The sequence below is a fragment of the Rhinolophus sinicus genome, chromosome 2 (assembly GCF_057876585.1).
Source record: "Rhinolophus sinicus isolate RSI-liver-muscle chromosome 2, RSI-T2T, whole genome shotgun sequence".
Taxonomy (NCBI): domain Eukaryota; kingdom Metazoa; phylum Chordata; class Mammalia; order Chiroptera; family Rhinolophidae; genus Rhinolophus; species Rhinolophus sinicus.
The window spans coordinates 128801878-128828586 of NC_142502.1; the positions used below are offsets into that span (position 1 = coordinate 128801878).

General features: G+C 46.0%; 1 protein-coding gene across 1 annotated transcript in view; it reads left to right on the plus strand.

Moving 5' to 3' along the window:
- Positions 1 to 26709, plus strand: part of TRABD2A (TraB domain containing 2A) — a 129884-nt gene that overhangs the window by 17223 nt on the left and 85952 nt on the right. The window contains 1 exon segment of the mRNA XM_088796351.1: positions 24962 to 25108. Coding sequence (XP_088652477.1) covers positions 24962 to 25108 — 147 coding nt within the window.

Here is a 26709-nt window from a genome sequence, read left to right on the forward strand (position 1 = left end):
CGTGGGGTTCCAGCCAGTGAGTTTATCCTGCTCACACAATTTCCTCTACTTGCAAGGTTCTTCTGGCTGGTCTAATAATCAAATAGACATGAGACAGATTGACAAGAGAAAATAACCAAATTTAATACATACTCACGAGTATGTGTGGTAACCCTGCATACATGAGAATCAGAGACCCCACATGCTGGAGAGGTTCCAGTCATTGAGTTTTATGAAGACTTAAAATTTGGGCTCTGTTGTGATGTCTTTTATATGGAGATATAATTGACATACAACATTATATTGTAACAATTTAATATAAATTATATTAGTTTCAGACATACAATATAATGATTTGATATTTGTATGTGTTATGAAATGATCACCACAGTAAGTCTAGCTAACATCCATCACTGTACATAGTTACAAAAAATTTTTTCTCTTGTGATGAGAACTTTTAAGATCTACTCTCTTAGTAACTTTCAGTGATATATTGATCTTATGGCTTTCTTTGTTTCTGTCTGTAGATTTTTCAGTATTAAATCATCCTTGCCCATTTGGCCCTAAACTTCAAGGACGAGGCATGGTGCCAAGTCCTAGGAAAACAGTGATGGCACATAGATACTCAGTAAGCTTCTGTGGGGTAGATGATAGAAGGAATCTGTAACTCTGTCAGGAGAGGAAACAGAAGGCCTCTCTCTTCCAGTTTCTTCATGATTCATTATTTTGCCCTCTTCTCTCTTTCCCTTCTCCTCTACTACCTGAGAGCTAATTGTTCCCTTGGGCTTGAGGGAAACCTTGATTTGGCATGAGGGAAAACATGCCTACTTCTTGTCTGTGGATTTGATCTTGCCATCTCAGAGCAGGCACCATCCTTCCTCCTCCAAGATGGGATCAGGTTATGACTCCCATTCTCTTTCACCCAAAGTTCATGCCTGTTTGCTTCTGCCAGCTGCCTTGCAATTACCTATGTGAACAAAGCACATGAGCTCAGAGCTATAGGCTCAGCGATGCAGGATTCACCTGTGAGTGAGCCCTCTCACTGCCTCCCCATCCACACAGGTGGGTTCCCATTAGATATTTAGGGTTCCCTGGAGAAGTGATCTTCCTAAATCCCATTCCCCTGGTCATACCACACCAGGCATTTGTGCACAGGTTCCAGGCTCGGGGCACTGTCTGTCTGCTTTCCCTGGTGGGCGGACCAGGAAGACTCTGTGTAACCACAGGATTTTCCTGCCCATCTTTATGCCAAGGTAGGGTGGGGTGGGAATTTGAGACAGCCTCAGTCTCCTCAGCATTGGAAACTGTCCTTTCGGACCCAGTCACATCTAGGTTTGGGGTCTGAGTCATGGGATCTGAAAGTGAACATAATTGCAGCCAATAGGTCTGGGGCTGTGCTGTGCTTTCCATGTGCGAGGCCTGTACCGGGCTTTCAGTATAGCTGGACGTAAAAGTGCTTTGCAAACTCAGAAGTGCTCTAAGTGTTCTTATTACCTGAATCGCTGTTGGCAAAGCATCATTTTTTTGTTACTGTTTACTCTTGTCGATAGATGGCACTAACATATTTCATATTTGCCTTTTCAGCTGTCACTCTTCTCGAGCATTAGTGTCACTACCAGTTCTCACCCTCTTTACCCCTAGGATCCTAACAACTCATTGTCTCTGCTGAAAATCCATTTGCCCCCCACCCCCAAAAGTGAAACCTTAGACAATGCTTTGGGCCCAGTGGACATACTTTTGGGTCTTATGAAAAAGTACATTTCTTGAGTCACAGTTTTGGGATATTGGGGAAGATAGAGATTTTTCTTCTTTGGAGCAAGTTCTCTTTAGTTGGATTAGTCACTCAATAGAAGAAATAACATGCTTTAGGCTGGGGCACTGGAGAGATCTGGGGCAGGGCAGAGTGGTGGTGGCAGCCCTGTCCCCAGGAGCTTGATGTCTGGCTAGCGAGGTGGGGAAAATCCTAGAAAGATGCCACATCTCTCCGTCCCTGGCTATTGTTGGTGAATGTTGCAGGAGTGGGAGCGGGGAGGTGCTGGCCAGCCTGAAAGAAAGCTTCCTGAGGAGAGAGGGTCAGGATTTTTAGGAATGAAGTTTAAGTAAGGGTGGACCTGCCATGCCCAGGGGAGGCCAAGAGTGCCTTGTTTTGTATACTTTGCAGGTCTCTCCACTCATTCTCCCATTAGTGTGCTGGATCTGGAGAACAACCCCATGAGTTTGGCAAGTCTCTGTTCCCAGAAGCCACGGCAAGAGTGTGCGTGTGGGTGGGTCAGCGAGCAGAGGCAGCTAGTGACGGCTTCCGGTTGGAGTAACCCTGGTGGACAGCCTGGGGTTGCAGAGAGACTGTGCAGAGCTGGCCTGGGCTCCCCGGTCCCCTGTTTTCTCATCTAGTTCTGCTTCTGAGCCCTGCCACCTGCCAGATCCACCTGCTAATCTGATTTGCTGAGGGAGTTCCTGTTCCCTTGTCATAAATCCCAAGAATAGCAGGTGGTCTTATCTTTGAAATTGACCACAATGCTGGTGGATGACTTTTCCACATTTTCCATAATCAAAATGGAATGTGCTTGAAGATAAAGATCTTGACGTTTTCTTCTTCCTTGGTAGGTTTGGTTTAAAATTAAGGCCTAGAAAAAAATATGTGAACTATCCGAAAGGGAACTGGTTCCTAAAATATGGGCAGATTTGTTTGTGAATAGAACCAGCCCTAATAGTGACTTTGTTGAGACAGGTGAGCTTTGTAGGCACATGCTGTCCCTTCTGCCAGGAACCCTTCCCCGTGCTGTCCCCCTGGCTGGTGGTTGATTCAGCTTACACATTATTTCCTGGGTGAAGACCCAACGCTGTCCTCTCAGTGTCCCAGTGGAAGCTTCTGCTGGGGTCATGATGACTGCCTCCCCGAAAGGTGCAGGCTCCTCGAAGGCTGGCTGTGCTTTCTTGGTCCTTGTACCCCAGCTCCAGCCGCAGAGTCTGGAGCATGGGAGGGGCTCCCGAGTGGTTGTTGGTTAATGAGTCGGCCTCCACTGAGTGTGTCAGCCAGGCAGGACATGTGGAAGTTGGATTTCAATGGGCAGAGTTTGGAAGGACCAATGGGAGGCCGGTGAACTTACAGATACCTTGGCTAAAATGGGACCCAACATGGTTGTGTGCTAGCTAGCTTCAAAAGTTGAACACAGCTGTGTGAACACTGGCATCTTAAAATTCACATTAAGTCCAATCTTTTTGCTTTTGTCTCAGTCTTTTGCCTTTTTACATTTTCTCCACATTGTTTTATAATATTTAAGTGTTTTTGTGTATAGCTGGTGGAGTGCTGCAGTTACTGTAAATGTCCCAGGCCTGTGACATTGATTCCCTGTGTTAGCTTTGTCCCTGCATCTGCATGGAGCGTCACTGCAGACGTGGATGGCACTGTTTTCATGGATTGGAAGTCTGGGTGGCTATTAGCTCTCCCAGGAAGGTCTCCCACAGCATTTCTTCACCTTGGCCATCCTTTAACTTCTTGATTTTTGACCAGAAATGGAAAATCTAATCAACCGTGTGCCTTATGGCTGGCTGTGATGTTCTCGAGCTTCTAGACGCAGACTTCAGCTCTGTGTTTCCAGCTGAGAACAGGTCTGCTCAGGCTTGAGTAGCTTTTTCTTTTATTGCTAGTCCTTATTTGGGACACATGGCTGAAGTACTCGGCATAGGCTCAGCACTCTGTTTTTTGTTTTAGGGACTCAGAGACAAAGCAGGTACTAGTCCTGCCATCCCTGGCTCTGGGCTGCCCCTCTGACATCCACAGCAAACTTGAAAAAAAAAATTAGATATTTTTGTCCACCTACATGGCTACCATATGTGCTGCTGGGGTTCTGACCTCAGCTGGATTTAAACCTGCTCGGCGGCCTTTGGGGTCATAAGAGACGCACTTGAGGAAATGCTGCAGCCTCGTTTCTGCCCCATGTCCCTGCTGCCTATCCTGGTGAACTAGGTGGGGGGTAGAGAGCACCTTTGAATCCCTGCAGCCATCTGTTCCTCTGTGGGTTAGCCCCAGGACACTCCTGGACTCTAGGAATGACTCCCAGTGTCTCTTCAGAGGGGAGGGAGAACCCTCCATCTGTCTCTGACTCCTCCTCCCTCACAGGCGTGCATGAGGCAGAGTCTACCTTGCTCGGAGGAGATGGACAAGGTAGAAGATAGGTGGGACTGGGGTCAGCTGTTACCTGGGACCTTCCCAGGAGCCGGTTAAAGTCTCAGCAGGCTCGGTGCTCCATGGCCCAGGGATGGAGCGAGGCCGCCCTGGACTCTGGAGGTGGGTGTTGCTGCCGTAGTAGAATGTCACCTACGAGCATTAAGACACCTCTTCTCTGTTGTCTTTTCCTCTATCCCTCCTGACACAGTTGTACTGTCTTACCCCCACATTTTTCCATGAGGCCCGTCCCTTTCCATTTCACAGTTGTCTAGATCTCAAAGGGGAGTGACTGGGGCTTTGGTGCCGGCTCAGCAAAGCCTGTGGAATCATAAAATGTGGAACCCTAATACGAGAGACCCCATCCCTGCCTCCCTGACTCCACCCCAGGAGAGGACCTGAGCTCATACTGAGCCTCTGCTCTTGGCAGGTATGTTGCTTAACACTGAGCAGAGTATCAGCAGGGAGAGGACACTCTGGGGGCACTCTGTGCTGTCTGGGGCTTCAGTGGGGTCCCCAGTTTGCTTGTGACCTGGCAGCCACGTTTGTGTTTACCATGGTCCTAGATTAGACACTGTCCAACGAGAGTGCTGATGTTGTTGACCCAACGTAGGACCAGAAGCCATTGTGAGATGCTGTAAGGTGAAAACGCCTATTGGGTGGCCTCATAAATCGAGTGCTGGGCAGAGAGAAAGTGTTGAGACAATTTGTGACTGAATCCAATCTCAGGATCGTGATAGCGGCCTGTGCCCCCACCCCCAGCTTGCCCTGCTGCTCCCACCTCCCTTCCTGGATTTGGAATGTCCAAGATCCTTGTGAGTGCTCCTTGGGCTCCTGTTCTGGCCCTCCCCTTCCCACCGCACACCTTCTCCACCTCTGCCCCCCCTCCCCCTCTCCCTTTCGCTGCTCTGCTGTGGGGTGTGACAGTTCAGAAGTAGGTGCCATTGCCTAGAAGACAGGAAAGAGAAACAGAGTGGACAATGAGAGAGGAAGAAATCAGCCGAAGAAGGGAGGGTCAGTAAAGGGATTCTGATAGCACAAGACTGGAGTTTTCTTCTTGCTTTTCTGGTCTGTCACCTAGGAGATACAGTAGAAATCACAGTTAAATACTTCAGCAGACATAAGGGACTATATTAGTTTGCTGGAAATGCCATAACAGATTACCACAGACCGAGTGACTTAAACAACAGAAATTAATTTCCTTACAATTCTAGAGAAAGAGGAAATCTTTGGAAGTCCCTGGACGTTTGAGGTCAAGGTGTCTTCAAAATTGGTTTCTCCTGAGTCCCCTCTCCTTTGGCTTGTAGACGGCTGTTTTCTTCCTGTCTTCACGTGGTCTTCCCATTCTGTATGTCTGTGTCCTTAGCCACTGTTTTTTTAAGGACACCAGTCCTATTGAATTAGGGTCCACCCTAGTGACCTCATTTTAACTTAATCACCTCTTTAAAAGCCGTTATCTCCAGATGCAGTCACAGTCTGAGGTAATGGGGGTTTAGGATTTCAACAAATGAATTTTGGGGCAACACAATTCGGCCCATAACAGTTACCCAGGGTAAAATTTCAGCATTTGGCCAAGGGGGTAGATCTTGGTATAATTTCAAAGGTGTCTTATTGTAGGTATCCAATTCAAGGTGCAAACCCATGTGTACAAGGGTTTTGTGTGTGTGTGTGTGTGTGTGTGTGTGTGTGTGTTTGAGAGATGAGGATATCCAGTGGTGCTGAGTATACAGTAGGCACTTGCATTGTGGCTAATTTTCTTGTAGCAAAGTCGTTTTTGAGGATGTTGCCAGAAGTTAGGGAAGAGAATGGCAAGTTTAACTGGATGTTTATTTAAGATAGAGGACTTAGGGTGGAGCCCAAAAGGAAAGAGATGTGAGGACTGCTATTGGTTAATTTAAAATGTCCAAATTAAAAAATGTGTCATCTAGCTAACTGATTTTTCCCGTTTTGTGTTATTATTAATTTAAAATGGTATCTAGTTGCAGAATGTGCTACATATCAAAGTGATCCAGCAATCCAGCTTCTATGGATTTATCCCGTAAAATGATTGGGCAAGTGACAAAGATCATGCATCATAAACCTGAATATCCATAGTGGCTGGGTAGGTAACATGAATAAATGAAACTGGCCTGTGTTGGGAGTGGGGAGTGACAGGAACTGGGGGTTTCAGGGTGAAAATGCCAAGAGGGCAGTAGCTGCTTGGTTCTAGTCGACGATTGGCTGTGTGGAAATGTGTGCCTGGTGTGGCCAGACCTTCCTAATTTTAAATTAATAATTTGGAAGTGCATTATATAATTTACTCTTTCCCCCCAGTTTTATTGCTATGTAACAGACATACGGCAATGTATAAGTGTAAGGGGTATAGCATAATGATTTGACTTTCATATATTGTGAAATTATTACCATAATAAGTTTAGTTAATATCCATCATCTCATAGATATAAAACATAGAAAAAAAGGTGTTTTTCTCCTTTTGATGAAAACTTGTAGGATTTACTCTCTTAACAACATTCCTATATCTCCTACAGCAGTGTTAGCTGTAGCCCTCATGTTGTACATTACATCCCTAGTATTTATTTATCTTACAATTGAAAGTTCGTACTTTTGATCACCTTCATGCAATTTCCAGACCTTCCTATTTTTTTGAGAGAAGTCAGAAATCTTGAGTTTTCTGGGAAATGTCCTGGGTTTTAAGTGTTTATAACTACCTAAAAAAAAAAAGAACACATTGTGTAGTACAAATAAGACTTAGCTGTGAGCCAGACACGCCACCTCTGATGTTTAGGCTAAACCAGTGATTCTCAAAGTGTGACCCTGGACTGGCAGCCTCAGCCTCACCTGGGAACTTGTTAGTGACGCACAATTGTGGGCACCACCCCAGACTTCCTGACTTGGAAACCCCTGGGGGTAGGTTCAGCAATCTTTGATCTGATAACCAACCCCCCCCCCCCCCCCATGATTCTGTGCTGTGCTGTGCTGGCTGGATCTGCCAGGCTGGACTGATTACTTGAGCTTTCTTTTGTGTAGGGGTGAAGTGGGTGGTGACTCTGGAGTGGGCTCGAGTGTGAGGCTGGGAAATCTCGGTGTGCTCTGTGGGCAGAGGGGCAACACAGAGCTCTTTTCAGGGGGAAGTGAGAGCCCAAAGAGCAGTATTGCAGGATGTACCTGGTGGCTGAGTGTGCGTTGGATGGGGGCCAAGACACTGCTACTACTGCGGGGGTATTGGAGTCAGCCTCTTGGCCACGAGCTTCAGTCATGTTAGCCCAGGACCCTGGGCCACCGGGAGGGAGACCACTGGAGTCTGGGAACTGAGACAGCTGGAGAGAGAAATGTTTGGCTTCTAGAGCTGCTCTTTGTGTGGACTCGATTGTAAACATCCTATAATTTGTTCTACAAGGGAAAACCCGACACGGACGCTGATCTTGGACAGTAGAGAAAATCCAAAATAAGAGAAAGGCCAGAAAACAGGTTGGACTCTAAAAGTAATACAGTGTATAACCATTTAGATGAATTACTTATCACTTACGCGTAATTAGCCCCAGTAACGGGTCTGAACGTGGTTAAACGTGTGTAATTAGCTTTATTGTGCTTTTCATTTGGATCTTCATATGATTCCTCCTGAAGCTTGTTAGCCTTGTCAGAATTTTAAACAATTTAAAGGAAAATTAGCTTTCAGGACAGCAGCAGTTAAGAGAAGAGAGTTTTCTAGGGAGGGGCCGAGACAATCCAGATGTGCTTAGTGGAGGTTGTAACTTTCAAGGCCTTGGCAATGGAGAGATTGATATTTATTCTTGTTACCCCAGCACTGTGTGGAAATTGGGGGAAGAAATGTACTACCATTACAGAATACTACAGACTGGGTGGCTTAAACAACAGAAATGATTCTTTTCATGGTTCCAGAGACTCAAAGTACAGCACCAAGGTGCTGGCAGGCAGGTTTCTGACGAGGTCCCTCTCCTCAGCTTGCAAATGGCTGCCTTCTTGCTGTGCCCTCACATAGCCTTTCCAACGTGCGTGCGCGGCAACAGAGAGCTCTGGACTCTTCCTCTTGTAAGGACTCTAGTCCTGTGGGATCAGGGCCCCACCCTTACGAGCTTATTTAACCTTAATTACTTCCTTAGAGGTCCTGTCTCCAAATACAGTCACATTGGGGGTTAGGGCTTCAACATATGATTTTGGGTGGGGGGGGGCACAGTTCAGTCCGTAACAGGAGACGGATGTGCTCGGTCAGCCATGTGACCTCAGGGTAGTATGTGGACTGGTGGTAAGAAGAGTATTCGGGAGACCCGACCAAGGAAAGAAGAAGGAAAGGACAGGTTTGGAGAGTGTTCAGGAGACAGGAAGAGAAGAGAGGGAAGACCCAGTCTGCCTGGTGCGTTCTTCCAGGTGTTTTCCGTGTGTTCTCCTGGTATTCAGGAACTATCATCTTTACAAAATGGCACTTCAGGTTGGAGTGTCACTGAAGATCAGTATCTCTGGTCCTCATACTTGAGTTCTTTTGCTGAGAAGAGCTTAGTTCCAAGTTTTGAGAAGCACTTCCTCCCCCAGCCTGCCCCTACCCCCCACCGAAAAAAAGCAAAGCTAATGTCCAAAAAGTGTGTGGATGCTTTAGCTCCTAAGTCTGGCAGCATCTATTCGCATGACAAAAAAAAAAAAAAAAAAAAAAAAAAAATAAGGAGCAGGATTTTCATCACCATCTTGCTTTGAGGGGCCAGTCTAGACTATTCTAAGGGAATAGTCCCTTTTAAGTAAAGAAGGAGGAGGGATTTTAAAGAGTGGCTGGGAAGGGAGAAAATAAATGAGCTTGAGGAGGAAGTCCCCACTGCCTGGATAGCCAGATGAGGTGACAGAGGCAAAGACCAGGAATCCTCAAGGTGTCTTAAAAATTATCTGGGCCAAATGGTCTGAGGACACCTTCTACCTTCCCACTGTACCACAAGGGCCTGTGGCTCTCAGAAGTGAACTAAGAGAAAAGAAGACTCAACAACCCAACGCCCCAGAAGGTGAGGCCTGGGCCTGAACAGATGTAGAGACCCTTTGTTCTGGAGCTGGGAGGCCAGTGGAGTGGTGGGGGGCTAATGTGCGCCTCATAATGGGCGGTGCCTTTCATATGCAGAGCAGCCCTTTGATCTGAGAGGGATGAAAGTTCTGGGAAGTGGAGAAGCTGTATGGGGGCCTTTGTCTTTGACAAAAAAGGCATCTGCCGAATTCCAACCCCCTCACCCCGCCCCTTTAACCCAAGGGTTCCTGCAACAATGCCCCAATTGGGACCTGGGTCTCCCCACAGCTGAAGAAGTCTCAGGAAAGAGAAAGAAGCTGCTGCAAATGGTGGGCAGAGAACTTAATCGATTCTTTCCACAGCCCAGAAAGAAAGGGAGAGAGAAGGGCTGTGGGGAGACTAGAGGAGAGTGGAAAGGGAGACATGGGAGGAGGGGGTGAGGAAAGAAGGGTAGAATTTGAGAAGCGAAGTCTCTCGTAATAAGTTTGTTACTTTTCCCAGTGAACACAGCTTTTCAGAAGACAATGCAGATGGGGTGATTCTGTGTAAGGAAGAAAAAGAGTATTCAGCTACTATGTGATTTTGGGTGAACTGATAATTTTTTAAAAAAGAAAATATAATACAAGGAAGCAGTAATCCATTTACCTTGCGTGTTTTTGAAGGGGAAATGTAAGTCCCTTTAAATCTTTGCATTGTTAGAAACTCCATGATAATTGGAGTTTTATCATAGTAGTAATAATTTCCAATAGTTCTTCATTTCTTGGTAGCTTTTACCCTTTCTGAAATCTCAACCAATGCAAATTAAGAGACTCAAAACAAAGCAACTGGCATTTGGCCTAGAGATGAAGATTTTCTGCTTGTGGGTGATTATTGAGTCTATTTGATGGGGTAGATGTACTCTTTGGATGTCAATCTGATGGTTCAGCCATGCTGTGTAAAATGGGTGTGCTGTGTCAAGTGTCCACCTATGTGTAATTGGCATGGCTTGGGGAGGGGGGGACAGGCAGGATTATGTCCTATGTAGGGCTGTCCCTTCAGGGGCTTTGGTTTGGGTTGGGGGTTTGGGTCTTCAAGGTACATGGAAAGAGGAGAGAGCACAGTGACGGGTACCTCTGGTATACCTACTAGGAGAGAAAGGTCTGAAATAAGAGGATGGTTTTGTAGATTTTTACCCCCGGAGGTGAGAATTGACTGGACAGTGATCTCTGGGTGAGGGGCATTAGTAAACAGACATGGAGGGTGAATTTCCAGCTGTCTCTAAATCTTTTTACCTGAGTGGCGCTATTATAACCAGGCAAGGACATTCAGGAGAAGTAGGTGTACTGCCAGTCCTCGTCTTAGAGGTACATGGGTCCTGAGCAGTTAGGCCTTGCCTTGGGAGAAGCTGGCTAAATGCCTTGGAGAGGTCAGGGCCAGTCTTGCTGCCCATGCCACTGTTCTATCCAGCCTCTCAGTGGAAAAAGCATGAACTTTGGCGAGTGTCTATCTGGTTTGAATGCTGGCTCCCCCAGTTCCTAGCATTGTGACGTTGGGCAAGATATTGAACCTTTCTGAGTGTGTTTCTCATCTGTAAAATGAAGCAAACATCATAGGATTGTAGTGAACGAGAGAACCTTTGTAAAGTGCCCAGTGAATGGCAGACATTTGATACAAGTTTGTCATTCCCTTTGCTCTGACCACCTTAGGTGGATGGGCCTACTTGTACCTAGCCTTATGCTCTTACACCCCATCCTGCTGACACATTTCATACCCTTGGTTTCTCTTGCCTCATTGCAGTTCTTTATTCCTCAGCATTCTTTTCAGACTAGCAGGAGAAACTGGGACAGGGTTGGGGGTGAATTCTATTTCTGAATCCAGGAGTTTGCCACCTCACTTGACTTTACTCCCGTGTCCATCTTGGAGGGATTGGTTCAGGAACCAATCCTGGGTTTAGCTGATCAGCACCCAGCATTCCTCTGGCTACTTGTAGTGGCGCGAGTGTGAGCACGTATCCTAAATTCGCTCAATCACACGGACAGAAGAGAGGGTAGAAGGGAAGACTGTCTTTTGCTTTGGCTGGTCTGGAATTTTTCAGTTATAAAGGCAATCCAAGAATAAAGCAGTTACCTGGACCAGGGGAGCACTGATCTTCCTAAGATCCTCTGCGTTGGGCTTTCCACCCTGTGAGACTCTTTCCTTATGGTTTAAACCAGGAGTGTCCAAACTTTTTTCAATGTTTTCCACCAAGGGCCATACGCGGTAAAATACACAAACAGCCAGGCCACTCACTCGAGGTGAAGTACGTATTGCCTCACCTGGTTTATTTAAGTAAACTAAATATATTTTTGGAATTTGCTGTGGGCCAATTAACAATGGATCGTGGGCCGCAGTTGGCTCATGGAACGCAGTTTGAACCCCCCTGGTTTAAACCAACTTAAGGCTCCGTTTGTTCTGATTCCCACTGTTTCTGTAGCTACTCCATAGAAACTCCCCATTCCTTACCAGAAGTCACTGTTTTTCTTTAGTTTTACCAAATATCTATCCTAAACAGTTATGTTGTTTGGTTTTGTTTTTGAATTGTTCTATAAATGGAACTATGTGATTTACATTCTTCTGTGTCTTGCAGGTTTAATTAACATTGTGTGATATTCATCCATGGCCACTGTTTATTTTCACTGTTCTATGGCATTTCACTGATGCATTTACCACAATTTATCAGTTCTCTCTTTGATGGACATTTGAGCTGTTTCCGGTGTTTTGCCATCTCACATTATTTTGCTATGAACATTCTTGTCGTTGTCTCCTAAAACACATGTTTCATTCTCAGACGCTATAGTTTTCCTCTCTAATTAAAGTGCAGTGGGGAAAGCTGGAACGGCTCTCTAAAAACCCCTCTGTGAGCTGCAGTCTTCCTGCCTCAGGGTGTCCACAGAGCCATGGGACTGATGAAAAGAGTCCTAGCACTAGAACTTTGCTTCTATACTGGGCTTCCCTGTCATCTTAGCAGTTGCCATACTCCCGCTGCCCTCTGAAGGCGGGCTCCTGGCGACATGCTGGAAACGCTCTCCTAGGACAAGCTTGCAGCACCTTCTCCATCCTGTTCACACTCTGTCTGGACATGTTGGCAGCACCTCCTCTCTGCCATGGTTGTTCTGGCTGTGCTCCTTCCTAGAACCTTGCTGGCTGCTCCAGTCATTGCTGCGTTTGTCTGTCCTGGGCCTGTAGACGTGGTGGCTGTCATACTCAGAGCACTTGCCGCAGCCCATGTGGGTACTCATGTTGTTGCTCCTTTGTCAGGACCCATAGGTTCATGACTGCAGAAGAGTATGTGCTTGGGGTGGATACATGCGACCTTCCATGAACAGAGTTTGGTGGTGTTTTTTTTTTTGGGGGGCGTGGCATTGTATTCCCTCCCCCAGTGTAACCAGAGGAAGTGGTTCAGACACCTCGGGGACCACATGGAGGCTCCTAATGGATACCTGATTCTGATCCCTTTCTCCATGGAGCCCCAAGGCTTATGCCAAGAGGAAGAGAAACAAGTGAGGCAGAGAGGACAGAAAGCAAGACCAGAGGGTCTGCTTTCCTTGCTTCTTGAGAGGGAACAACTCAAGGGCTCCTAAGTGGAAGAACAGTTGAGATCTGAGATCATCATGTTTAATCTCCTTTTTCAGGCAGGAATCCCCTATATATGGTCTTTCCAATTTTGATCGAAGAGTCCGTGTGCCAGGGAGAGTGCTAGTATGGTTCCCTACACACTTACATATTACATACTGTGCTAGTGTTTCTATAGGAGAGATCCCTAGAAGTGGGACACAACACATTTTCCATTTTGATGCCTGCTAACAGACTATACATGTGTGGAAACACACTTTGTGTTGATATCTATAATACAAAAATGAGTACAAGACAATCATGGGGAGGCAGGGAGCTCAAAAAGAAGGAAGGAATTTCTAATAGTTAAAAATGTCCCACAATAGGCCAGAGTGCCTGACTTGGGATAGCAAGTGTGCAAAATGAAGAGCTTGGTATACTCCGGAGAAGCACTGGGAATCTCTCCAAGGTGGCAAGTCCCTCAGGGGTGGCTTATTGGGCCCTGAGCCCTTCCAAATGCATTGCATGAGCCTCAGAGAACAACACAGGTGTGGGAGGACCTGTGGCCAAGCACATCTCCTGTGTGTTTGCATTCTGCTTGTCCTCTGCAATGGACACAGACACATCCACTGTGTCCCCAGCTGGGACAGCCTGGGTTCTGCCTAGACCCTCCACTGGGGGCCTCAAGAGATCAATGAGTTTTTCCCAATAGTAAGAACGTCTTCCTATACATCTAATGGGGCGCGCTGAAGATAGCAGGAATAACTGGTCACAAGCTTCAGGCATAGCTGCTATTTCACGTGGTTGAGGACAGAGATTTCTAAAAGTTTCAGGGGAAGTAGCCTGCTTAGCTCTAAGGTATTGGAGGTGAAGGGGTTCAGAACAGGCCTCCCCAAGATGTGTCGCTATGGCATGTGAATTACTTTGAACTGAAGGCAATCGAGATCCTACAGGCTCATAAGAAACTCTTACCTCTCCCTTAAAAAATTTAAATTGGAGACCTTGCCCATAATAAAAGTTCTTACCAGAAACAATTTTTTATGACTTCTCTACAGAGCAGGGCAAATTTCTAATCACTGAACATTTGCTCTCATCATCCTGTGAATGACCTTCCTCCCCTCTGAAACCTCAGGTGCCTTACCTCATCCTTAGCTCAGGATGTCATCTCTACCTAATTTTCCCTTTCTGTCTCTGACTTGCACATATGTGTGGGGTTCCCATACATACATATGTAATTAAATTTGGTCATTTTCTCTTGTTAATCTGTCTCATGTCTATTTGATTATTAGACCAGCTGAAAGAACCTAGAACAGTAGAGGAAAGTTACTTCCTCCCCCACAGAGGCCTGTGGTCTCTTCCCCTGGTGACCCAGATAAGTGTAGTATATTCTTCACAGTCTGTGACTGTGACTGGTCAGGCCAGTGGCCTTGCACTAGGTGGTGGAGGATGGACGAGTGGGTGCAATGCCCATGGTCCCCATTTGGATGTGGTTGTGCACATCGGTCACTTCTCTTTTGCTTATCAGGATAATGTTGCTCCGAAACATTGGTGTGTCCTTGGAATTATACTCTCCTCCCTTGTACGCTTGTTGCTGTGGGTCCTCCATGAGGTTGAGCATGTCCATTGCATGGCTGCTGTGGGCCAGGTAATGCTGTCATGTATTATAGATTCACTGCTCTTGGCACCACCTGTTTTTTGATGAGGGAGTGGGGTGTGGGCCAAACTGTCACTCTAGAGTGAGGCTGCGACCTTGATGGCTCATCTGTCACTATGGCCTCCCCCTCGGCCTAAACTCCCACTGAATATTTGTGTTTTTCCTTCACTGCGCTCTGTGACCTGTTGTCATCACACACCATTTTGTCCTGTACCCTCCCAACAGCCACCCCTCAGGACAGGGAACCCATCTTCCTCCACACATATAGCTCCACCTCCCAGAGGTGACTCTCTGGGGAGGGGGGTGAGTTGGGGGGAAGAGTGGCAGCTGCTATTATTGTTATAATTATAAATACATCATGCTAACAACTTTGCTCTCCTCCTCCAGGTTGCTCAGAGTTCTGATATTCCATCACATCCACCTTTTGTCCTCTCTTCCCTAATACATCTTGTTTTGCTCTCAGGTACTGTTAAAAGATTGACAGTGAGTGACAAGGACCTATGTGAAGGCACCTGCTACCTGGCATTTTTTTGTCTAAGAGAACTTGTTGCTTCAGGCTTGGCAAGCTAGTAACCACATGGGCGCTGGTCCGGTGGTTCAGGTGGTTGGAGCTCCGTGCTCCTAACTCTGAAGGCTGCCGGTTCGATTCCCACATGGGCCAGTGGGCTCTCAACCATGAGGTTGCCAGTTCAATTCCTCGAGTCCCGCAAGGGATGGTGGGCTGCGCCCCCTGCAACTAAGATTGAACACAGCACCTTGAGCTGAGCTGCCTCCCGGATGGCTCAGTTGGTTGGAGCGCGTCCTCTCAACCACAAGGTTGCCAGTTTGGGATGGTGGGCAGCGCCCCCTGCAACTAACAATGGCAACTGGACCTGGAGCTGAGCTGCGCCCTCCACAACTCAGACTGAAAGGACAACAACTTGAAGCTGAACAGCGCCCTCCACAACTAAGATTGAACGGACAACAACTTGACTTGGGAAAAAAGTCCTGGAAGTACACACTGTTCCCCAATACAGTCCTGTTCCCCTTCCCCAATAAAATCTTAAAAAAAAAAAAAAAAAAAGAGTAACCCCATGGGAGGCATAATTCTTGGAGCTTCCCAGTGCATTACAAAAGCTGGACATGGGAACTTAGAATGTAGATATTTTGTGAAATGATGATTTAGATGGTGGTTTTTAGGTTAGTCCACAGGAAGGTTTATGTTTGTGTGGAAAAACTGTAGAAGTAATACAGTTTCAGAAGCATACTGGCCCCATCTGCCAACACCCTGATAGCCCACCTTCTTTCTGGTGGGGATGTAAGTCAGACCCTGAAAAGTATGGTGCCAAGAATTGTCATTCAGGGTTGGAAAATTGAGCCAGGAATTGACTGCAGGACAGCACATACCAGTGGCTCTCTGGAGACATTTCATATTTGAAAGAGTTGGCTGTATTAGGTATTCATTTCTTCAGGTTCTTGGAGCTCTAACCCTGACTTAACTCAATCAGTGGTTGCCAGCGCTGCCTGGGGTGAATGTAGTAGGTGATTCATACCAGCACAGATGTAATTACAGAAGATGCTCATCAAAGGGGGCTGGTGCTTATGCTCATCTTGGTTTGGAAAGCATGGAGCAGCTCTGGATGTACTCTGTGGGCTGATACCCAAGATGAAAGGAAATAAGCCTGCTAGAGAGCAGTGGGTAGAGTATGCCAAGACTTCTGTCAACAGCGAGGTAGTGGATAATGAGTTGCCATCTGTGGTTTAGAGGGTTTCTGGGAAAACCAAGCCATCTGGGTGTCTGGAAGAAGAGGCTGATCTGAGATCTTGGAGAAATGAACCTGAATCCTTATAGAATTGTCTGAAACCTTCAACTGTAGAATTCTGCCTGGATTTCTCCTGAATCAGCCTGAGCCCAGAGCAGAGGTCTCAAGGCAGTCTTGGATTGGGGGAGTGGGGCTACCTCTGGGGTGCTTCCAAGGGGCTGCCTCCTGGGAAGGTTGTAGGAAATCTTAATTTTGCCCCTTCTTGTAGGCAGAAATTTCCCTTTTCCCTTTTCATGATTTGCCTTCATTACCGATGTTATCTTATGGAGAAGGTCTTAGGCTGCATTTACTTTAAAAACAGTGGAGCATATCCCTGTTCGCCAAATCTTGGCTTTTGTTCCCTGATTCTTTTACCTTACATCGGAATGTGTAGCTTCAGTATTTGTTCATGGAAAGGCTTTTATTTAACTACTTAAAGGCCAAAGGAGCAAAAACGGCAAAGTAGAGGATCCATCCATCCATCCATCCATCCATCCATCCATCCATCCATCCATCTGTTCATACTCTACCTGTCTGTCTATCTGCTTTTACATGTAGGGACTGTCCATTGAAAGAGATAAAGATTGTTCTTAGGGGTGATGATTGGGAAACAGGAATTGGAAGGAAATATATTTATTTGTACTGTTTAAAATTTTTATCAGATGAATATTAACTATTAAAAAAGAGTAGAGCTGAGATTGACATGTTTTATGGCTTAACTTGTATCATCAAATTTTTACGCTGAAGTCCTAGTCCCCAGGAACAGTGAATATGACCTTATCAGGAAATAGGGTCTTTGCAGATGCTCAAGATAATGGGAGGTCATTAAAGTGGACCTAATCCAATATGACTGTGTCCTAAGATAAAGGGCAAATTTGGGCACACACAGGAAGAATGCCATATGAAGGTTGGAGTTATGCAACCATAAGCCAAGAAACTACCAGAAGCTAGGAGAGAGGCCTGGGACAGATCCTTCCCTAATGCCTTCAGAGGGAGCATGACCCTGCCGACACTGATTTCAAACTTGAAACCACCAGAACCGCAAGACAATACATTTCTGTTGTTTAAGCCATCCAGGTTGTGGTACTTTATTATACAGTCTGTGAGAAAATGTTAGCAGGAACCCAAAGAAAGGAATTAAATGGAGACAAGGAGGCAGTCGTCGCTGGGAGTTGGTCAGGGAGGAGGTGAGGGGACAGTGAGCATGGCCGGGGGCACTCAGCCAGTTCCCCATGCCCCAGTCCCCCCTCCCTGGCCGCCTGTCTCCAGCTCCCCGTTAGACAGGCTGTCTGCTACACCTGAGCTTTTTGGCTGTCCAAGAATAGTACTTGCGCCCAGGTGTGGTCACCTGTTACTGACCCTGCAGTAATGCTAGGAGTCTAGGTCAGTGACAATGTGCCATCAGGATGTACCATCTGAATGAAGAATCTGAGGTCAACTTAATTGAATAGAGTTGTTTCTGAGGAATTTGCTGATCTGTGAGTCACATCCTGAAACCCCAGATTTGTCAGACTGGTAATGACTTTACCATGCACAGCAAGGAGGGTAAATTACACAAGAATGACTCACAATCATGATTCCTGTCAGAGTCTGGGCCCTTAGGAAATGCCACAGTAGGTTCTGAGGAAGCTGGCTCTGGACCTCAGGGTTTTAGTCGGGGCAGGTTTGGGGCTGGGTGTTGTTCTGTGGAGCCTTCATGTGCTTCCTGCCCCCTGCTCCAGGGCTGCAGAGAGCATCAGGGGACAGCTACCTTCTCTAGCTGTCAGGACAGACAGGGTTGGCCACCCCTGGTTCGCCCCAAAGATTTGCCCCAAGAAAAGCACCTCCAGGGCCCTACTCCTGGTTGGATGGAGCTGTGGGTGGCCCCAGGCATGGACATGTAGCTGAAATCTGGGCAGCATAGATGATGAAAGACTGCCGTCTGGAGGAGAGAGAGCTGGGTGACAGTGACCCACCTCCTTGGTGTATGATAGGTGGCATGCTAACCAGCGCTCAGAGTCAACGCAAGTGTTATGGCTCCAAGGAAACCCCGTAGGTGCCCTTTGTTCCTCAGAGACTTCTTCCTCAGGGACCCATCTGTGGTCTTTCTCCAATAGTCTTATTGGTTTCAGTGAAAACTTTCCCTCCTTAAATATACGCAGTGTACCAGAGGCCTCCCCAGATCCCTACTAAGCCGCTGAGGGATGAGTTTGGGGCGGCTGCTTCCTTGGAGGACTCCGTGCCAACCTGTCCCTTGGGGCACTTCTCTGAGCGTCCTCTGGCTTCCAGCGAATGTATTTCATTGGCTAGACAGTGAGCACTGTGTTTGGAGCTTGGGGCCTGCCAGTGAGCATAGTGGGCTGGGATCCTGGCTCTTCCTAGCCAAGAAAATCCAGTTCTTTCCCCTTCATTTCTTAGGTGGGCACTTGAGGCACAGAGGTCAATGTCTTGTTCTGGCTTTTGATCTGCAAGATGCTTAAGGCTTTTCAGAATTAGTTAGGATATAAATAAGCACCACATTAAAGCCACCAGTGAGTGCAGTTGTAGCAGCTCTGGAAGGAAAGACAGGGTGATTATAGAAAGTTGTGTCAGAGATTTTAAAAAGTGAATTTCTGTGTTTTTTTTTAGCAACAAAAGAAAGATGTAGCACCAACTCAGACTTACAGTTTGTTGTTCAAACTTCCTTAAAAGACTTGTGGTTTTTGTATGGCCTCTTTTGAGGTGCTGGTGACACAAGCTGACCTCCTTCCCCCTACAACAAAGCAGCACAGGGATGATCCTGGGAAGGGTTTTGACTTGCTTGTGTGTGGGCAGTCCTGCAAGCCTGAAATCACAGAGTGAAGGTTTAACTTCGGACCTCTACCTCATCCTCCTCTCAGAGGGGGATATCTTCCTGTGATACACCAGACCTTTCCCCACTCCTCTTTCCCAGATTCTTCTTGACCTTCCCTCCCCTTCCAGGTAGAATGAAAACCCACCAGGGCAAGAGTCTTGTCTTTCTTGTTCACTTCTGCATCTTCAGTGCTCGGATTAGCAGGCATACATTAACTACTTAATTGGCTGAATTAATGAAGGGAAGGAAGAAGGAATAAATGAATGAACTTCAGGAACATTTAGCACTGTACTTGCTTTGATTCTGTCCTTTATTAGTTGACACAGAACGAACTCTCATGATACCTTTCATCATCTTGCTCATTCTTATGATGCTGGGTTGGTCAACCACTCAGTTTCCAGAATTCTAGGGTAACCCAGATCACAATTGGTATTTTGCTCCCCTTCCTGCCTTCCCTCCTGCCATGTCCCCCACTCCCAAGCTCTGCTGTTCCTAGGCCTTCTGGTGCTTGAAGACCACAGGCTGACAGTCCGTCATTGATGAGCACCATTGGCCAGGTCACCGCCCTGATATCCGTCTTCCCCCAGGGACCATGTGTAATTCTGAATAGGGAAGCATCTGATATCTTGAATCACTGTAATGTACTCAACTCCCCTAATCATTTTAATGTCTCCAGGAATAGAAGAGTACAGGTGCACAAGGGAAGAAAGATTGGCAGATGGTTTCCCAATGGCATGACAAGTTCAGGCTTGGATGCTGTCTTGAAGAAGATAATTTCGACCAGTGATAAGTGCTATGGAGAAAGTAAAACAGGGTAATGAGATAGAAAATAACCAGGGTGGGGCAGTGACCTTCGATAGAGGTCAAAGAAAGCTGCTCTGAGTGCTAATGAAAAGCAAAGGTCTGTGGCCAGACACTGCATGGGCCAAGTGTGCCAAGTGGAGAGAATGGCAAGTGCAAAGCTCCAGAGGCAGACAGAGGCCTGGGACTGCCCACAATCAGGCAGCACATTTTAGATGGTTTGTGAGATACTAACCAAAGCTCTTAGGTTTATAATTTCATAGGACAAATATGAGGAATGACCCATTTATACCAGTTAACATTTTGTGGCTATGGTGATGAGGAAGATTGAGGGCTCTTTCATTTATCTTGAGTTTATTTTAAAGGGTGGGAGTTTCCTCAAAGTTAGAGGGTTGTGGTCAAAACTATTAGTGTTCACCTCTTTTAGGTTCTCTATTCCTTCCTAGGCAAATGGAAAGACTACATTTCCCAGCCAGCCCCCTTGAGGATTAGGCAAAGTCATGTGACTATTTCTAGCCAATGAAATGTGGGTATTCCAGACTGAGGCATTTAAGAGCTGGTATGTCACCTCCATGTTCACTCCCTTCCCTTGATATTGGGATAGCAGTGTCACAAGGTAAACAGAACTGGATTCCTAAGGGACTAGATGGATAAAAGAGCCACTTACGCACTCAGACTTTGTGTGAGCAAGCTGTACACGTTGCTGAACCTTTGAGGTTTCAGGTTTAATTTGTTTTTGTGACATAGCTTATTGTATCCTAACTAATACAAGGGAAGAATATGGAAGCTTAAGAGAATGGAGGCCTGGTCATGATGAGCACTTAAGCAATAAGCTCTAATGTAGACGTCCCAAAGTGGCTGAGGGATGAGCTCAAATAAGATCTGAGTCTCTGGGGGGTAAGAATCAGCCCCCCTATTAGGCAGTTCTGTTAATTTCCCAGGCCTGGGCACCCCACCCCCCATTTTTACTTTCCTGAGAAGTTTGTTGCATCTGCCTTTACTGGAAATGCTTCCTTATTTGGCTTGGCAGGGAAAAGTTCTGCCAGGCGTCTTTTATGAATATCTATCTTGCCTCAGGCTTTAGACCTCCACAGAGTCATTTCTAAAATGTATGAATTCAGTCAAAAGGTACTGACTGCTTACAGTATACCAGGTCCTGTGTGCCAGATGGTGAAGATACAGAGGTGAGTAGGACATGACTACTGCTCTTGAGGTGACAAAACAGGTTGTGTTAGAGTAGTCACCAGATGTCCTGGGCCACAGGGGATGGCACTCACTATGCCTAGGAGTTAGTGACAGGGCCTTCACCTAGGAGGAGACTCTCCTGCTGTGATTTCAAAGGGCAAGTGTATATTTGCCATGTGGAGAAGGGTAGGAAGAGCCTTCCAGGCAGAGGGAATAGTGAGTGTGCAGTGACAGCAGCAGGGTTTTCCAGGCTTCTGCTGGGGCCGCCTCCTTGAGGAAGCACAGATTGTATCCAAGGTGGGGCTTCTTTATAAAATTGGCTTTGGGAGCTTGTCTGTGTTACTACTTAATTCTTATTGAATTTGTGTTTTAATGGAGAAATAAATAAGTGAAATAAGTCAGACAGAGAAAGACATACCATATGATTTCACTTATCTGTGGAATCCAAAAGACAAAATAAGTGAAACAGAAACAAACTCATAGATACAGAGAACATTTTGATGGTTGCCAGAAGGGAAAGGGGTTGGGAATATAGGAGAAAGAGGGGGAAGGGATTAAGATGTGCGAATTGCCAGTTATAAAAACAGTCATGGGGATGTAAAGTACAGCATATGGAATATAGTTGATAATATTGTAATAAGTATGTGTAGTGTCACATGGGTACTAGACTTATCAGTTGATCACTTCATAAGTTATGTAAATGTCTAATCACTATTTTGTACACCTGAAATCCACATAATATTGTATGTCAACTGTAATTTAAAAATAAAAAAAATGTTTAAAAGATAAATTTAGAAAAAAAAAATGAAAAAAGAAAAGCAAAAGTGAAAAAAGTTTCTAAAAACATTCGAATGAATCATGCCTGTCGAGTCAGTAGTCCTGGTCTTGGGAATCTATACTAAGGAAATTTTTGAAAACAGAAAAAGCTTTCTGCTTGCAGATGCTCCTGATAGGGTGTTAGTTTTTGTGAAAAATGAAGACCTTAATATTTCGCAACAGAAAGTTTAGCGAAATTATGGCATATCACATAATATTTGAAGCCAAGCAAGACTTTAGTCATGTGAGGAAATGCCTACACTGTCAAACAAAAAGTGCAGGATGATAAATTTTATATAAAATACAATCAACTGTATAAAACATATAGAATAAAAGGAAAGGAAATATACTCAATATACTCACAAGTTGTTAAATGCAGTTAAAACCTGACTTGAAATTATGGGCAATTTATAATTTCTTTTTTATACTTTTCTGTTTTCTAGATTTCCTATAATGTGTGTGTTACTCCTAATCTGGGTTTTGAAAAAAAAAAGCTTTAGCACACCTTTCCTTCTGACTCCCTTCCTGTTTTTCTATTTCCCTCTTTTCTCCCTCTTCTCCCTCTTCTCTCTTCTCTCTTCTCTCTTCTCTCTTCTCTCTTCTCTCTTTTCTCTCTCTCTCTCTCTCTCCTTTCTTCTCCTCCTCCTCCTCTTTTCTATCCTCCCTCCCTTTTTTCTTCCCAATTTCAGATTCCTAATTCTTTTACTTAAACCTAGTAATTTAAATTAGACTACATGACAAAAGCTGATTACTGCTACTTGGTAGCAGCATACCTTAGGCACAGAATAGTGGTGAAGATCTTAGGCTCTGGTATTAGACTGTTTGGGTTCAAATCCCTACCTTGGTTTACTAAGCTATGTGACTTTAAAGAAGTTATTTAACTATTATTTGCCTCATTGTCTTCATCTTAAAATAGATGTAACAATAGTTACTACCTTAGGATGTTGGGAAGATTAAATGAGAACATAAGCAAAGCATTTAACAGGAGGCCTGGGACATAGTAAGGACTCAAAACTCACTAATGTTATTGGCTTAGTTGTGGTACGCAAACTTTTAAAAAGCTTAATCGTCAAGAGTACACAGGCAAAGCAAAGACAAACATCCTAGCAAGACTTTGTAAGCTTCTCATGAACAGGTGAAATGCCTTCAAGGTGAGTGACATTTGAATGTGTGGAGAAGGGACTGTGTAAACAAAGTTCTTATTTAATCTGTGATGTGGCCAGACAGTGTTCCTGGTTTGCAGACTGGCGTGTCCGTGAAAATGAGCAGCTCAATCTTCTCTAATACCAAGGACACCTTAAAAAAAACATTCCAGAATGAGTGGAAACTCTTGGAGGAAGGTGTTTTAGCAACAGGTAACCTGGGCTACTTCCGATTATCTTTAGGATAGCAAAGTCCATTAGCAGGTATTTGTGAGCCAATCAGACCTTGAGAACTTGGCTTGGATGAGTTTGATTGAGACAGAATGTGTGAGACCTTGGCCTGGGGCATGGCATACCTGGGAGACACTTCTTAAGGCCCCTCTCCCTCCTTTCCAAAGGTTTGTTCTGCCAGTGAATCTGAAGTCATTTAGCAATTCCCAGTGGGGTAGAGAGGTCCTCAAGGTATGGCTTCGGAATTCAGGGCCTCATCTCTGTGGAAGGCTGAGTTTCCTCACTTAGACCATCATTTGTGGACATGCACTGGGGGTATCTTACGCTCTGTCAGCTCATGTCACTAGCAGAGGAATGGGGTGTGTGTGAACATGGCCCAGAAGGCCCTGTCCCTGGATGGGAGGGGCTGGTCTGCAGATATTTAGGGAGATGACCTCCAGGAGAGGCTCTGACCGAGTGCCTCTGATAGAGAGAAAGGGGACATGTCAAGAGAAGAGAGGAGGGTATTTTACAAAGAGGAACCTGCCCCCTTCCCCTTTGGTTAAGGCCTCATGACAGGGATAGTAACCTAGGGAGGCAGGGGTGTGGAAGGAGGGCGTGGGGCAGGCAGGTCCATGCCGCAGTGGCCTGTGGGAAGCATATCAACAAGGCTCCTGGCCTCTTTGCAACTCAGAATGAGGAGGAGAAAGTGTGAAAGGAGAAAGAGGGTTGGGGCTGCTACTTGGTAGCAGCATACCTCCTGTACAAGATCATTTGGGTCATTTGCTGAATTGAGACCTGTAATGCGTTCTCCGGAGAATTGCAAACTTCTTGCTGAATACTTCATGGTCAGAGTGTTCGGACTGACCATCTGTCTGCATTTCAGCAAAGGGGGAGGGACTATTCCAGCAAAGGCAGTATCCTATATCCTGGTTACCCTGGGAGCATGTGGAAGGGCAGCTGTGAAAGGTGGTGTGTCTGCATCATACCGAGGGAGGACGAGAGGGAAAATGCCACAGCATCTGCAGTATTGTGGGAGCCCCGTACAGGGTGGCCAGCCTCAATTTCCACCTGGTGCCAGAATCTCCCCCGTCCCCCCTTCGACCAAGCTCTCCTGGGCTACAGAGAATTCACTGCTTTGTAAAATTCCTTGAATCTGGATTTTCCCCAAAGATGTTCCAGCGAACCCTTCTCTTTTGATGTTTTTCTCAAATAAGTTTGGGAAGCCAAACACACTCTTTCCCCCTTGGGGAGAAACGCATTACACATTAGTGTATCAAAGACTCTAAGCAGTTCTGTACAGATAAAATCTGTTTTATTTCTGTTTGATTTTGTTTATTCCTCATACCCCCACCCTTTTTTTTTCCACAGTAATTTCCATTAATATGCCATGGACCCAATGAATCCATTAGCCAGCAAATGCTGCACTGATGGTTAGAAACGACTTGTGTATATTGTGTATGTATTCTTGTCCAGTCCTTTACGTAACTGAAACCCATTGGTCTGTGTATCTATCTATGTGCCCCAGCCCCCTCGCCAGCTCCCTCAGCCGTTCCTCACAAGCTAGCTCTTTGGGTCTCCTCACCTCTCGGTCTCTCTTACGGGAGAGTTCCAGGTTGTCTCTGTCCTTCTTGAGACATGTCCCCAGGTGTGATCCAATGGGGGCCGACTTGGTCAGCACTGTCCTCTTTTCTTTGGACACCACCAGGAATTTTGTTCCCTTTTTAAACAGCAGTGACACAGAGGTGAAACTATTGTCAAACATGGACAAAAGAAATAAGACAGCAACTACTGATTGCCGTGTCTGTGAACTTAAAGGGACCTATGTTTCCTCCACTTTCTTTCAGGTCATCTTTGCTTTGAACCAGACCCTCCTGCAGCAGCAGAGCCTGTGAGCAGGCAGTCTTCAGATCTCTTACATGATGGAGGATCTCATCAAACACTATAACTGCGGGGACCTCAGCTCCGTCATCTTCAGCCATGATAGCTCCCAGGTGAGGGCCCTTGTCCTCTGCCCAGCTCAGCATGCATTTAAATACAAGAAAAAAAGACATTACCTGCTGACACCTGGACATCCTGTGTACAAAGGATCAAGGTCATGAAGGGCTCTAAAAATAAAATTGGGCAGAGTTAGATGTTCAATGAGATGCTGCAACTAACAAAAGTATTTTTTGTGAAACTTAAGAACTGAGAGGGACATTGATTAAAGGTAATCCCAGGATCCCAGTCACAGGACGAAACTTCAAGGAATTCAGCCGCAGGCCTCAGGGCGTAGGCAGCAGGCAGCATGAACCAGCAGCCTTCAGAGAATGGAAGGGATCTGAGTCTGAAAGCTTCCTGGCTGACTTAGGTAACACTTTTGAGAAACGATGGAGCAAAACTTTTCCTGCAGTGCTTAGTGGCTTCTAGGAACATGTGAGCATGATGCTATTGAGGTGTCCGTGGTATTCTTACAGGGGTGGTACATAAAAGGCTGGGAAGGCTACCGGTCTTCCCAGACATGGATTCCATCCTACAGTATTGCAGGGTATGGCCCATCTGTGCAGTGAGTGTACACACAGCATCGATTTGACCTGTGGGCCATCAAAGAGGAAGGAAGCGGCTGGTCAGGGCTCAGAGGATTGCAGCCTCCCTGTAGGAGGGAGATGGAATGGATATTTGTTATGCTTTTATCAACAAGCTTCCCATGTGACAAACCATGTCGTGTCTCCCCTCCCTCTGCCCCCATCAATAAGGTCATGTGGCAATGGCGAGTGCCAGCTAAGCTTCTGAGATAGGGGAGTGTGCTGCCTCCTCCTACCAGGACCAGTGTACCCAGACAGGAAGACACTGGGGAAAGAGAGAAGGGAGCTGGTGGGTGTGAGCGATGCTGTGAGCTCTGTTAGATCTGGGGAGCCTGTCATAAGGAATGTGAGTGAATATGAGAGGTGAAAAAGAAACGACAACACTGCGGAGAGGGACAATAGAGGCTGAATCCCGCATTGCCCCACAAGTGGTAAAGACATCATGAGCTTTCCAGAGACTTTACTTCCAGAGGGAGGAAGTAAAACCAAGCAAGAGGAAAGGGAAAACCAGAAATATACTAAAAAAGGAATAATAGAGTTTGTGGTGGTGATAATTCTTATGTGTGCTCTTGGTGGGGGCAGGGAAAGTGGGGAGAAAGGTCAAGTTCAATTGGGAAATTAAATTTGAAGCAGTAGAAAAAGTTAACATGGGTGGGCAATTTGGAAGTTATATGGGCGAATGATAAGGCTGATGGAGCAACTAGGGGACAGATGTCTTACACATTCCCTTCCTGTGGCTCCTCCATACCTGTCCTGCTCAGGGCCCTGCAGGTGGTATGGACTATAGGAAAATGCCTGCCACTGGGGAATGGGGGCCAGGCTGGCCAGGGCTGAGTGGTGCAGGTTGTAGGTCATGTTTGACATTTAGAAGGTGGAGCAGGATGGCAGTGGGACGTCTCCCTACACATTCTGGGAGCCTGTGTGGAGCGGTTGGTACAAAGGGAGTGTTTTGCTGAAGAGAAGAGATTTGGGGAAATGGGCAGGAGGATCTTACATAAATGACATGATTAAAAAAAAAAAGATGATGAAAG